This window comes from Parasteatoda tepidariorum, chromosome 9 (genome assembly GCF_982258835.1).
Source record: "Parasteatoda tepidariorum strain Cologne lab strain chromosome 9, Ptep-v5.0, whole genome shotgun sequence".
In the NCBI taxonomy this organism is placed as follows: domain Eukaryota; kingdom Metazoa; phylum Arthropoda; class Arachnida; order Araneae; family Theridiidae; genus Parasteatoda; species Parasteatoda tepidariorum.
The window spans coordinates 87,307,631-87,321,617 of NC_141763.1; the positions used below are offsets into that span (position 1 = coordinate 87,307,631).

A 13,987-nucleotide genomic window follows, 5' to 3' on the forward strand; every position below is an offset into this window, starting at 1 on the left:
AGGAAACTAATGGTGGTTCTTAAAGAGTTAAATAATGGTTTGTAAACATAAAATTATTTATTTTCAGCTGTTACAATCGTCCCTTTACTTATTGTTACAATCGTCCCCAAGACACCAATTCAGCTTCATTTGTTAAAAACAATGTTAGTTAATTAACAAAACTTATCTTTTTTTTTTGAAATGTTAATTAAAGTGTCCACTTACATATTCGGTTAATAATTTTTATTTGTTTAAACAAAATTTCTTTGTTACAATATAATATTCTAATACCAAAAAAAGTACTTACGTAGCGTGAAAATATCTTTTGTGACGTAACTCTTTCAAAAGTACATAAAAATGGTTGCCAGCTGGGTTGTACATGTAGATTTATTAAATACACCTTGTGCTCCACCTAGGAACCAAATCTAGAACCAGACACTCGAAATTTTTGCTCTGTTACAATCGTACCCTGTTACAATTGACCCCACTCTCCCCTACTTATAAAAGTGAAGTATAAAAAGTTCAGCATATTTAAAGTCTTAACATTTAAAGGAGAACAAGTAAATGTGCTTTTGAAATAATCTACCTTATCTAATCACCGGTGAGTAAGGCGAAATGGAAATTTTAAAACCAACTAAATTGCGTGATAAGAAGTGTTCTAGTTAATTGATCTTAAACTCAAGCCTTTCTCCCAAGCAATTTAATTAGAATTTGAAGTTTTCAGTCCCACCTTCAACAGTCTTAACTTTTTTTTTTATTTCTATAGAGGATTTTTTAAATCGCTAATAATTTATGACCAATAACGAGTAAATTTTCTGATACCGGCTCTAAATAATATATCTTATGTAAAATATCTTCCATAAATATTGATTAAATTTATAATACAAACCGTCAGCCTTTGGTGGTCTCATCTTGTCATACGATCTAGAATCAGATGGTAAAATGTCAATAAAACGAAGAACTCTATCATCACTTAAGGAAAAACTTCTGAAAAAAAAATAAAATATAATTTATATTCAAACTAAATTGGTTGTCTTTAAAATCTTTCAAAGATATTTGATTAAATAAAAAGTATATAATCAACTAGGAAAAAGAAAATGTGTCAACGGTGCTCTATCCTAATTTATTTTTTTTAAATGCATATCTTATTAAGGATTTTTGATATTGAGAACTGTCAATACTGGGTATTTTTCGCTCTTAGCATAGAAATTTAAAATATTATTAAAAACTGGATAAAAAAATGCCAAACTAGGAATAAAAAATAAGAAAAACCTAATCAAGCTCTAAGCAAATCAGAAACGAGAATAGAGAAACAATTCAAAAGATAGCAGGTCAGTGTTTGATATTGTCTAAATAACGATCCATATGAAATCTAGCAAAATCCCTATGAAATCAAGCAATAACATTCACAACATTTGATGTTATTTATAAATACACAAATTCCTTTCTATTTTGCTTAACTTTCCATTGTGTTTTTCTTTCATTGCTCTCAATTTTGTGCTGATTTAAATTGATGTATGTTTCAATATTCCCGTATTTCTATTATAGCATTATATTTATTAACTGCTGATTACACCCTACATTAACATTTTGCTTACGGCTGGTACAACATGTGGACCACTTGTTATGGTACAGATGATGCATCGTAAACAAAGGGTTAATAATTCAAGTAGCAGTGTTTGTTAAGTGTTTCAATTTAAAACGTGACTTATTTGATTTATTACGTGACTTAATTGATATAATTATATAAACTCTTAAACCATGTTTGATGTCAATCGATATCAAGAGTCATTGCGTTGATGAAGATATCCCTTTTGTAGAAACGTACATAAAATAAGCCCCTAAGTTACAATGATTGATGACTTAAACTTTCAGCGATTTAATTCGCCATCAATCCATTATTTCAAATGATGTGTCTTTCAATTATCACTTCAAAAGTATATTTTGGGCGTTAGTCGGTTTGGTTTTAAAATGTTTTGAATTGCTTGGAAGAAATTTAAAAGAAATGTAAAAAAATATGTAAAATTGTTGATATAATAAAATATATAATATATAATATATATAACAAATAAATTTAATTTAAATATGTATAATGTTAAACATTATACATATTTAAATTTAAAATATCTATATATCATTTGCCAAAGGAAGTACGATTCAGAGATATTCAAATATAAATAAAAAATTATACCCATATAGCAAAGTAAAGTAATTTTAATGTCAACAACAACATTTATCCCAATGTCCAACATGGCTTACAAATGATTGGCAAATGAACCATGCAAGCTTGAAATAATGTTAAATGCAACTAAGCTAGTTTATGCGCTATGAGGTTTGCATTAAGCTTTTAGAAACAACCATTTTAAACCGATATCTAAAAAAAGGATTATTTTGTCAACCTTTCTAGGTCAACCTAACAAAAATGAAAATACAACGCTTATCGTAATGTTAGGAAAAATTAATTGTAATTGGTTAAAATTTTAAAAAAAAAGTCGGAGATATTTTTATGTGTTTCATAAATTTTTTTAATCAATTTTACTCTTCAGTTGCATATTTGTATCATAGTATAATATTCTACCTCTAAACTCCAGTTTCATAGTTTTAATTATGTGGCTGGGTGGAGCAGTTGGTTTGTCGTCGGCCTTCTGAACCTAAATCTGCGGATTCGATTCCCGGACCAGACACGGGAGTTTCGGGATGCAAAAAATCCTCAGCGACCATGTCGTATGATTATGCGGCATGTGAAAGATCCCTGGAATGCCTTATTGGCTCTTGGCATTTCTGGAAAAATTAAATTCCGAGTGCACTTTAGCATCCAAATAGAGTCGTGGTGCTGCCATCTAGTGTGGCAGAAACTAGACGTCCAAATTAACATGGCCAACAGTATCTCACCCATTGTGGTGGTCCTGAAAGAGTGGATACCACTTCTGGAGAACGCACTAGGTCTGCTCATCGGGAAGAGTGATTGTGCAGCTCATAGGAAGTAAAATAAAAAGTTATTATTATGTTTTTAAAGTATGTTTCAAGAATTAAAATAAAAGTGAATTACGCTTCTGGGATTGCAGTTTAAACTTTTACCCTTCGGTTGCCTATTTTTACCATAGTGTACTATTCTATCACTAAACGCCAATTTCATAATTTTAATTATTTATTTAAAATATGTTTGAAAAATTAAACTAAATCTGAATTACGCTTCAGGGATTGCAGAGTAAACTTTATCAGTTCTTACTCTTCGGCTATAACGTTTTATAGTTTTTACTTATTATTTGAAATATGTTTCAAAAACTAAAATAAACATGTTAGAGATTTCAGTGTAAACGAAATAGATACTTTGAAATCCCAGGTAAACAATAATGAAAACATGAACTCGAAAATTTAAAGATTGTTGAAAAGTAATTTATTTTAAGTGTTGCAATTACTTACTTGTGAAATATTAGAACAAGGAAAACACTGAGAAAACCAAATGATGAATCTAGCACTTTTCCAATTATACAGACTTTAAAAAGCATAGTTCTTCTCTACGTCTCTTTAAGGCTTAGCACTTTCCATCGACCTCCATCTTGAAACTAAAGTAATTAAATGGATATTAGAATGAGCAAGTGGATGTATATTAGGATCAAAAGATTTGTTAAAACTATTAAACATTTAATTCTGTTTACTTTATAAGGTCTGGAACACATATATATTTTTTTAAATGCATGCAGTTTTGAGATTTTGTAAAACTACTGAACTCTAAGAAACGTATATAAAAATGTTTTAACATTTAATATGAATTATTTGTTTTAAATACGAAAATATAATTTAATAAGAAAATGTTGTTTAAAATATCTGATGACATAGAATTAGAATTTTTAGTCAGTATTTTAAAGAAAATAAGCGAGTATCTGCATTTTAGTTGCGTTCTTTAATTGTCAGTGTAAAAAATAAATTCTAAGATCAAAAATTCATATTCTTTGATAATATAACAAAGTATGTATCATAAAATTTAAAATGGTTCACAAATTTTATAAGAACCAATGGAATATATAATCTAAATCTCATGCGTTATTCTTTATTGGGTTTAGTGATCTATTTTTTTAAAGTTGGAAAAAGCATGCAAAATATTAGAATGAAAAAAAAAATAGTAGCTGTATAATTTGGTGGCAAATAGTAGGGAAAAGCAAAACCTATACTGTAAAACATTCCGATTTTAATTATTGTAAAATGCACGGACACTTAGGGTGCCGATACTCTTTATCATAGAAACTAGTTTTACCGGAACATGACACAAAACAACCAATCTGATCTACCTGAAACTTTGCAGTAATAATTACCGTAAAATCACTGAATCTCTGTAAAAATCACTGTATAACATTTTACGATATAATGGATTTTACGGAAAATGCCTTTAACGAGCCAATACACTGTTATTTAATCTAGAGTTCTTTGCAGTGTAAGCTTAATCTGCGCCCTAATTGAAATGATTTATTTTACTATCCGAAACCGAAACATAATTAATCGATGTTTTTTAGGCTGTAAAAAACCTCATGACGTTTCAAATTTGAGTGTCTTGGTATCTTTATAACGCTGCAATGAAAAGTTTTACATTATTTAATCCATTAAAACAAAACACCCAAAATATTGTCAAAGTTTACTACATTTTTATCTCTTAAATAACATCTTAAGACTATTTTTTATGTTTCCTTGTCTTTAAAAAGCGATTGCCTATTTAAAACTTTAATAAGATTTACCCTTTTTTCGTCGGGTGTTTTTGACTCAAGAAACTTTTTGACAGCCTTATGTCAAATGAATAACTATTTGAATTCAGTGGATTCTTTTTTTTTCACGTCGAAATATTAAATACAATATGAAAAATGCATTACGATATGCAAAATCATTTTTATGTTATAACTAAAAGTAACTGTAAGCAGTTAGTTAACTTTTATGAATTGTTTTCTCAAATAAAAAAATATTTTATTGCCTTTATGATTTCACTTTGCTTTACGCTACTTATTTCTAAGTAAATATTTTAATTTTTTCCATTATATAAATCTCGGGTTTATATTTCCAATGTAATTTATTTTCTTGTGTAGTAAAATATGCGTAATTACTTACTGTCTTCAAAGAAATCAACACGTAGTAATCATTCTAAGTACATTTACTTCAAAGCTTATTAATTCAAGAGGTATCATGATTTGAGCGACAGAAAACTTAACAAGATGGTCAATTCTTGAAGCATAATCATCTCAAGGATAACCTTCGTAGGAATTAAATGATCATAAACCTTACACAGCATATTTCGCAGAATGATTAGTCTGTTTGAAATTCCGTTTTAATCTGCTGTGCCGGCATGTTTAATAAATGCGCAAGGGCAAGAATTGGCATGTCTTAGCTGCAATTTAGACCGAACCTAATCCCAATAGGGCATGGATTTATTAATTAGATCCAGTACAGCTTCTCCTTACCTAGTCCAGCTTCTCTGTCTAGTCCGAGTTTATTAGCATACCAGATCAGCTGCTATACGAACGTATTTGAATAATTTTATCGCCCTAAACTTGCAAAATTCATCGCAGCAAATGAGAAACTTAACTATCTGTCTATTGGATTGAGAAGGTTTGATGAGTGTAAAGCACGAGAAATACGCGGAACAGGAACTTTACAAAGGAAGCGCCGCTTTTTGGATGACTTTGGCATCTATTTGACATCGAAATTATAAGATCGAAATTAAGATAATCGAATATCATAACACCCATTCAATATAGTTTCATCCATGCAATATTCATTCACAAAATAATTTTAATTTAAAACCTATGATATTGTTGTATCTTATGTCAAGTACGTACAATTAGAAGTTGCACATCCTAACCGACTTTTGATCTAATGATTGGATCTTTAATTACTGGAATATAATCTTAATAATGCGAGAGCCTAGCTTTGAATATGTTATTTAATTAAAAGAAACGTTATTTCATGTTTCGAAATCAGGTGCAAAAACGTACTTTATCTGAATAAACATACCTTTTTCCGACTGATGCTGATTCTTGACCCTCAAAATATTGGACGAGGGGGGGCACTGTCTGAAAATTATGGTACCAAAAGTTTAGACAAGAGAGTAGTTGAAAGTTTTGTTCTCCTTTTATTAATTTTACATTTTACGTATTTTGCTATAAATCGGGGACTTTTTCAGTGATTATATTTTTTTCACGAAAATTCATTTATCCGAAGATAATTTCATGTAAAATTTAATTTTTTAAATGATTTATTATTTTTATTATTAATGTTAGAAAATTGTTAATTTTAAGGTACATAAATTTTTACATTGTTTTAACACATGAAGTTTTTAAAAAGAAAAATATAAAACTTGCACGACAATCAGCTTATTTATAAATTGATTTAAGAACTCGCTGCGTCTGTCATGCCATTGACATGCTCCACATATTTCCTAGCCTGTTTAGTGATACTCAAGTGCAAATTTGCTGCTCTAATATATTTTTCTCAGTAAAAACATCCTTGTTATCTTTTTTTCAGTAACAATTAGCTGTGGAATCAAATTTTCTTTTTTAATCATACAAATATATTCTAATCTATTTTTTTTTCTCAGAAAACACTTATTCAGAAAACACATATATTCTTTCTTTATAATCTATCTAATTTATTATTTTATTGCTAATTTTAATATCAAAATAATTAATTTATTTTTTGTATTTATTAATTTATTTAATTTATTACTAATTTAACTACTTACATAAAGATTCAAGATAATTGTTGTTGTTGTTTCCAATGGCACTCGCCAATACTAACAAGGCTTAGGGTGCGTATCTTGTTTTTCAGTAGCCCTTTTTCTGGTCAAGAACACGAATTCAGCAACACACACACGTCATATCCCGTTTATAGGGTAAACCCATTCATACATCCATTAATCCACATATCGTAATTGTGACCTGAACCAGAGAACGATTAATCTCCAATTCAGTACCCCCAGAGGTATTGATTTGTTACGGGAAAGGGAAGCACTTTGTGACCCGACAGATTTAAATTGCACCAGTTACCTTTTACTATATTGGGATTCCTCGGCAGACGTGAATCGAACTCACGACTTCATGAACATGGGTGCAACTCCCTACAGTATCGGTATAAGCTAGCGTTAACAGTTAGGCAACAATTTTGAATAAAATTATTCATATACAGAGATCTGATAAAAAGAACTTTGTGCATCGAAGTGCACCATACTGCAAACGTTACAATGACATAGCTATGTAGCTACAAACAGTGAAAAACCTTAATATCGAAATATGGGCAGACACACTAACTGTAAAATAAATTCATTATTTTACTATATGCAACGATTTTTACTTTCAAAAAAAGTAAATAAACAAACAAAATATTAAAAAATATATTTTAAAAAAGCTTATACGTAGCAAAAGTACTATTTATTGCAGGGTTTTATTACTTTATTCCATAATAAAAATATTATAACAGTAATTTCAGACATCATATATCTTCAATACTTGAAAATATAGACTTCTAGAATTGATTTTACAGACTGAGGTAATATCATATTTTTACTTCCGCATAAGTTGTTTTATGTTCTTCTGCGAAAGGAAAGCGGTGTCTATAAAAAGACATACCTTTCTGCAAATACAAGAAGTTATATTATTATTTCGGGTTGGTGAAATATTTTGATAGGGAGAAAACAATTTTTACGTTCTGGTGTTGGCCAGAGTATTATAAACTATGAAAAATATAAGACTGAAACTTGGCGAGCATTTATAACATGCAGTTAATGCCGTCTAAATAACTTTCTAGATAAGTACACTGTTATTGTGTGTAGAAAATAATGGAAACTCTTCCAAACGAACACATTTTTTTCCCCAATTTCTCAAGAAATGCTTAAAAACCCATTTTATAACTACAGAAGAGTTTAGATCATGCTATTTCTCATACATATCAATGAAGTTAAAAGCTTTTAGAAGTTTGAGGGACCGACAATAAATTACAAACGGAAAATAGCGTTTTTGTAAACGAATTCGTTGTGTTAGTCAACGGAAAATAGTCAATAAATTACGAAAGGAAACAAGTATTTTTGAACACCCTATGTCAAAAAATGAATTAATAAATAAGTAACTTGTAACAATTATTTTGATTATAAAACGCAATAATTACACAAAATTTCGCATACTTAGCTTAAATGTAATAAAGGGATTCTCTAAGTATTGTTTGAGAAATATATAAAAATGCATTAGAATAGAAGTACTTCGATACATAATTAAATGCGGATGAAATTATGATTGGTTAACCGTATTAGGTGTCAGCCAATTAACAATTTTTCACATAACTTACAGTGCGAATATCATCTATTTTGCGGTAGTTTCACTGTATTTGTTATTTTTACTGATTTATTTTTCGAATAGTGTGTCATGTGTTTCATTCTAATTATAAAAGAAGATATTGATATGCTGTTTCCTTTGAAAATTAGTTGTATTTATGAAATGGATTTAAAATATCCATTTATTCAACTTTTCCTCTCTTTTAAAACACGGTGGAAAATAATCCGTTTCGTAATAAAGTTCAGCGACCATCGAAACGAAACTCCCTGTGAATCATCCGACTATATCTTCACGAATCATCAATTAAAGAACCAAATAAATCAGATGAGTCAAATGAATGAGATATTTTAAGTGAAGCCAATGCCATGTATTACCTACCAGAACGAAATAACTATCGTCTCTTCTTCGAGAAAACAAGTTCCGGTAAGATTATAGAGATATTTCGCCATTTTGTTAAAAAAAAAAATAAAAGAAAGAAAAAAAAAACGGTTGTAGTGCTTAATGTATCGAACTTTTCAAACAATTCTTTTATCTCCTGATCACCTCGCCATAACAAGGACAGATAGAACAGAAAGATATATTAAACACATACCCGAAGCAAGACTCAAATGTCTAAAATAGGTACTCTTCCCGCCATAAAGTCTGCGGCAGTCTGGTGCCATGGAAACAAGAAGAGGGCATTTTAGGGAGGGTAGCTTCGATGAAGAGGTCTCCTTTTCTCTCGCCGAGACCAATCCTAAAGAGGGACCCCTCACCCCTACTTGAAATAATCATACCTCGTTACCATAGTCACCGCCACAGCTCCAGACGAATGTCTGGAAGAGTACCTATCTTAGACAAATAGTAGTTTCGTCGTTCAAGTCAAGAATCTCCTACAATACACTACGGTGAAGTTTCGAGTGTAGGAAACATTTCCGTCAGTTATTTGAAAATTTGCTTTTCGTCATAAATCACGCAATTTTGTTATGAAGTGATGCTCAATAGTTTCCTAAGATGGTGTATTTTAACAACATATATTATAGCATTCCCGCCATTAAACTCCTGGAAGCAGCACTTCTGATGTGAAACATAAAAATATTCTTTATTTCTAATTTCCCTATGAAATAGGTAAAAGTTTTCTTACAAATTTAGCACTTGCTTAATATGCATTCTAACATTATATCACAGTGTAATTTTACATTAATTTAGCATTCTAAACTTAATGTTGAATCCTGATGTTAAATTTTTGTAGCTATTTTTCCTCTACACCTTTTTTTATTCTCTTTTATGAAACGTTGTTTAAGTAATTGTGTATGTGTTTTTCTCTGTTTAATTCATCAACTGACGTGGCATACCAATTATATAAGGTAACTAATGATTATAAGGTTGAGAAAATACAGAAAATTAAATTTAGCATACACCATATAGAAAATAAACAAACTTCACTTTTCCACGGTCAAAGCACAAAATCTAGCAGAGGACATATTTAACAAAAATATTGCCTTTGATGATCAAACCACGATCAATTTTGTAAAAGTATTTTTTTCTGCTAATACTAAAAGTAATTCGTACCAGAAGGTGAGAAATTTTAATATTAAAAGCATTTAAATTGTTCAAATGATATAACGTTGACAATGAAATAAATTTGGATAATATTGAAATCATTTATAAAAGCAATACACTTAACATAAATTATGCGCAGTGAAATGAAGACAATTTATGTATTTTATTTAACATTAAGCGAGTAGTCCCTTACTTACAACTTTATTTTCATCTCAGCAAAAATTTTTAAAATTTTATAAGTAAAAGTTTTTATTACTGTTTTTAATATCATTGTTTTTAAAGTTTATTCCCTCCTTGCAGATCAAACTAGGCATAATGCCATTATACTTATATATATTAATAGTTAATACCTGTTAATTAGATTGTCGAGTAATAAATAAATACTCTTCGTGATTAAAATAGAGAAAATAATAATTAACTAATTAAAACATAATCTGATATGGTTAAGAACAGTATGAATAAATTATTCACTGCTATAATCTGCGAAAAAGAATGTGTTTCTGAAAAAATATTAAAAAGCATTAGTGAGTGTATTTTAATGTGTGTCATCTTACAGCATTAAAGAGTTATTGGTCAACAAAAAATGACGAACAAAAACTTATTAAATATCTATAAAATAGAGTATATCTTTGGAAAAAGAGTTTTACGAGATTTTGCAATATTCATTAACTCTTGTCTTCTATCTTCAGTGGGTACTCCAGAATATAAATCGGTGTTAAAACGTTAAGTGCAAGCGTTTTATTATTTTCAAAATTCTGCATATATTAATCTTAAGTACGTGGATTGAAATGTAAAATAAAATGCTTGTTTTATGAATTACGAATTTGAAGAGATTTTAATTAATGGTGCATATCATGTTAAATTATATTTATAGGGGTAAGTTATTTAAGGAAAAAGATTTTAAAGTGTAATTTGTAATCGCAAAATAAAAATATGTAAAGTATATAAGCAATAAAACTATATCTAGTATTTGAACTAAATTTGTCTTAAAAGGTAATGTATTTTTAAATAAAACTATGGGATGCATCGAGTTTAAAATGCTTTTGCTTTAAAGTGGGTGGTGATTATAATAATATTATAATTAGTTATTATAATTATATTATTATTATGAGAAAAATTTTATAAAAAATTAACATTTAAAAATTAGTTCGAAAATTATTAGCTGTTAAACTTGTAAGAAAAAATACCATACAGGGCACTCTACAGCCCGCATGAAGTAAACTAAATTTTTCAAATTTAGTTTGTTCAATGAACCATATTTGTTAATAATTTAATGCAGAGTTGTTTTTTTTTTTTTTTTTTTTTTTGAAAAATTCAAATTTGCTTGAAAGTTATTAAGATTTTAAACGTTTTTTTTTCGAATACTTTCTCACTTGTTTGCTTTGTTTTACGTGTTACATTTTGCTTTGCTACAAAGAAATCTAGAACATTTAGAAACTTGAAAGTATGAAAGAATGCAGGAAAATGTATACGGAATGAAAAAAATTTAAAACTCGACAATTAGTTCAAGACTTATAAGTTATTAAACTTGTAAGAAAAAATACACTGTTTGGTCGATCTGAATCAAAATGAATTGCAACTACGGAGTTAAAATTTGACGGACGGCAAAAGTAATTTCATATGTGAATTTCTTCCTCGATATTCAAATTAGTTCGAAAGTTATTGAAACTTTCAGTGCATTATCACGATTTTTTTCAGATTTTTTTTACTTTAAGCAAAGTCTATTTCTCCATAGTTGTAGAAAATTTATTTTTACCCCACAAGATATGCACCGAAGAGCCATTGCATTATGACCATCCTGCTAATAACATGTAGGACCACCTTTAGCCCTCAGAACTGCTAGCACCCGCAGTGGCATTGATTACAAGGTGCTGAGGTATCCGGTACCAAGCGCTCACCAACTGGTCCTGCAATTCCCTCACATTGGGAGGGGGTAGCGTGGCAGCACGAATTTGGTTTTCCAAGTAGGACCAAAATTCTCTATTGGACTAAGGTCAGGTGAATATGACTTGAAAGTCACTGGAATGTTCCTCGAACCAATCCATGACGATTCGACCCTTATGACATGGAGCATTATCCTGTTGGTAAACACCATACCCCGCAGGAAAAACTGTTGCCATGAATGGGTGAACCTGCTCTGCAACTATGTGAAAGTAGCTTATAGACGTCAGGGATTGTTCTATGAGGATTATGGGTCCTAATGTGCCCCATGAAAACATTGTTCCAGGGCAGGAAACCATGAAAACCATGGCGAGCCCATTGTTATAGATGGAGAGTGGTCATAATGGCTCATCGGTGCATATTTTTTTCTCTATTTTAAGAGCTCACGCTCAAGTAGATAACATTTAAAGCAACAAAAGAAAAGAGCTATATTTCTTATTGAACTTAACACAGAGTTTCTTTCTTTTCGAAAATAAACTTCTTTTCGAAAGTTATAGCAATTTTAAAGGCTTTTTGTGGGAATAATTTCTCACAATAATTTCTCACAATTTACGTTATATTATGCTTTTCTGCGCAAAACCTAGATCACTAAGAAATTCGAAATTACAAATGATTGTGGAAAAATGCATAGGGAATACGGCAAAATAAATACAGAAAACTTTAGATTTGACAATTAGTCAAGAATTATAAGTTATTAAAATTGTCGGAAGATATACCCTGTTTAGTTGATCTATATCCCAATTATTTGCAATTAAGTAATTAAAATTTGATGCACCGGAAGAGGAATTTTTATATGAGTATTTTTTCTTTCGAAATTCAATATTTTTCGAAAGTTATAGCAAATTTAAGTGTTTTTTCGTAACTGATTTCAGCTTTTTTTGTTTTAGGTATTGTCTATTTTTAAATAGTTGTGGAGAATTTATTTTTCTTCCTCGAGTTATATTTTTTTCTTTAATTTATAAGAGCTTCCCCTCGAGTGGATGTCATTCGAGCGTTGAAAAAAATAAAGAGAGAGAAAGAATTTGAGTGATGAAATGCTGACCTATATAAATCTTAACATTTATATTAATGTTTTTTGTTTTCAAAAAAAAAGAAAAAAAAGAAAGAAGAAAAGAAAAGAGAAAAAAGAAAAGGAACGAAAAAGGGGCAATATAGTGATTAAAACCAATTGAATTGTTAGTGTCACTAATGTCTAGAAGTTATTTTTCACTAAATTCTTCTTTTTGAGTCCAATAAACTGTATTTCTTCGTCTATTTTTTTCAAATTCGCATAATGTTTTTCAAAGGTTATCGCTTATTTCATTATAGTTAACATATTAATAAATTGCTGTTGCACAAAGCTACAATAATTGTATATTTTAAAAACAAGATTTTCAGCGTCTTTGCTGAAAATTTTGACGTTTAATGAAAATCAAAAAAAAACAACAAAAAAAAAAACAATGATGAATGAAAACCGTTTTAAGGGATTGGCAAGCGAAGTGAACAGGGGACAGAATGTTCTACTTATAATAAACTATTTTTAAAAAAATGATATTTAATTTATAATTACATTATAAATTCTAATGCATTATTGTAAATTCTAATTATTATAGCAAATTGCATTATAAATTCTAATTCTTATAGCAAATTGCATTATAAATTCTAACTCTTATAGCAAATTACATTATAAATTCTAATTCTTATAGCAAATTGCATTATAAATTCTAATTCTTATAGCAAATTTGACTGAAATATTTTTACGATCTTAAAAGTACAGCTTAACGAATAATACTTCTATTTTCACATTCTATGTCACGGTTGATAACAATAGTAGGATCGGTTGGAATCGATTCTATACTCTGTTGCAAGTTAAAAAAATATCTCTATGGAGAGCTTCTGTTTGCTTATTAATGCATGCCAAATAGATGCCAAGCTTCCAACGCGAACGTACATAAACTCTTATTGAAGGAAAATGACGAAAGAATAATAAAAATTATTCATTGCAGACGATTTTCTTCTACAGCGAAACAAAAGTAAAAATTATTTATCTCGTACTTGGCTTGTTAAAGGCATTTCAGAATACTACACTCCTTTTGTGGTCGAATCAAATACTATGATCTTGCAGTATCATGTAGTTGTTTCTTTTTCAAGTTCTTATTTATCGAAATATGTCGTAAGTCTGTTATTCCAGTATGAATATGAAACTATAACTATAATATATATCATAATATGATATCACG

General features: G+C 29.4%; 1 protein-coding gene across 1 annotated transcript in view; it reads right to left on the bottom strand.

Moving 5' to 3' along the window:
• LOC107453489 (glycine receptor subunit alpha-2) overlaps positions 1–13,987 on the bottom strand; it is a 58,101-nt gene that overhangs the window by 24,013 nt on the left and 20,101 nt on the right. Inside the window, exons 2-3 of the mRNA XM_016070349.4 lie at positions 3,403–3,545; positions 869–966 (exon numbers count right to left, since the gene is read on the bottom strand). Coding sequence (XP_015925835.1) covers positions 869–966; positions 3,403–3,488 — 184 coding nt within the window. The 5' untranslated portion in view covers positions 3,489–3,545. The remainder of the gene's footprint in view (positions 1–868; positions 967–3,402; positions 3,546–13,987) is intronic.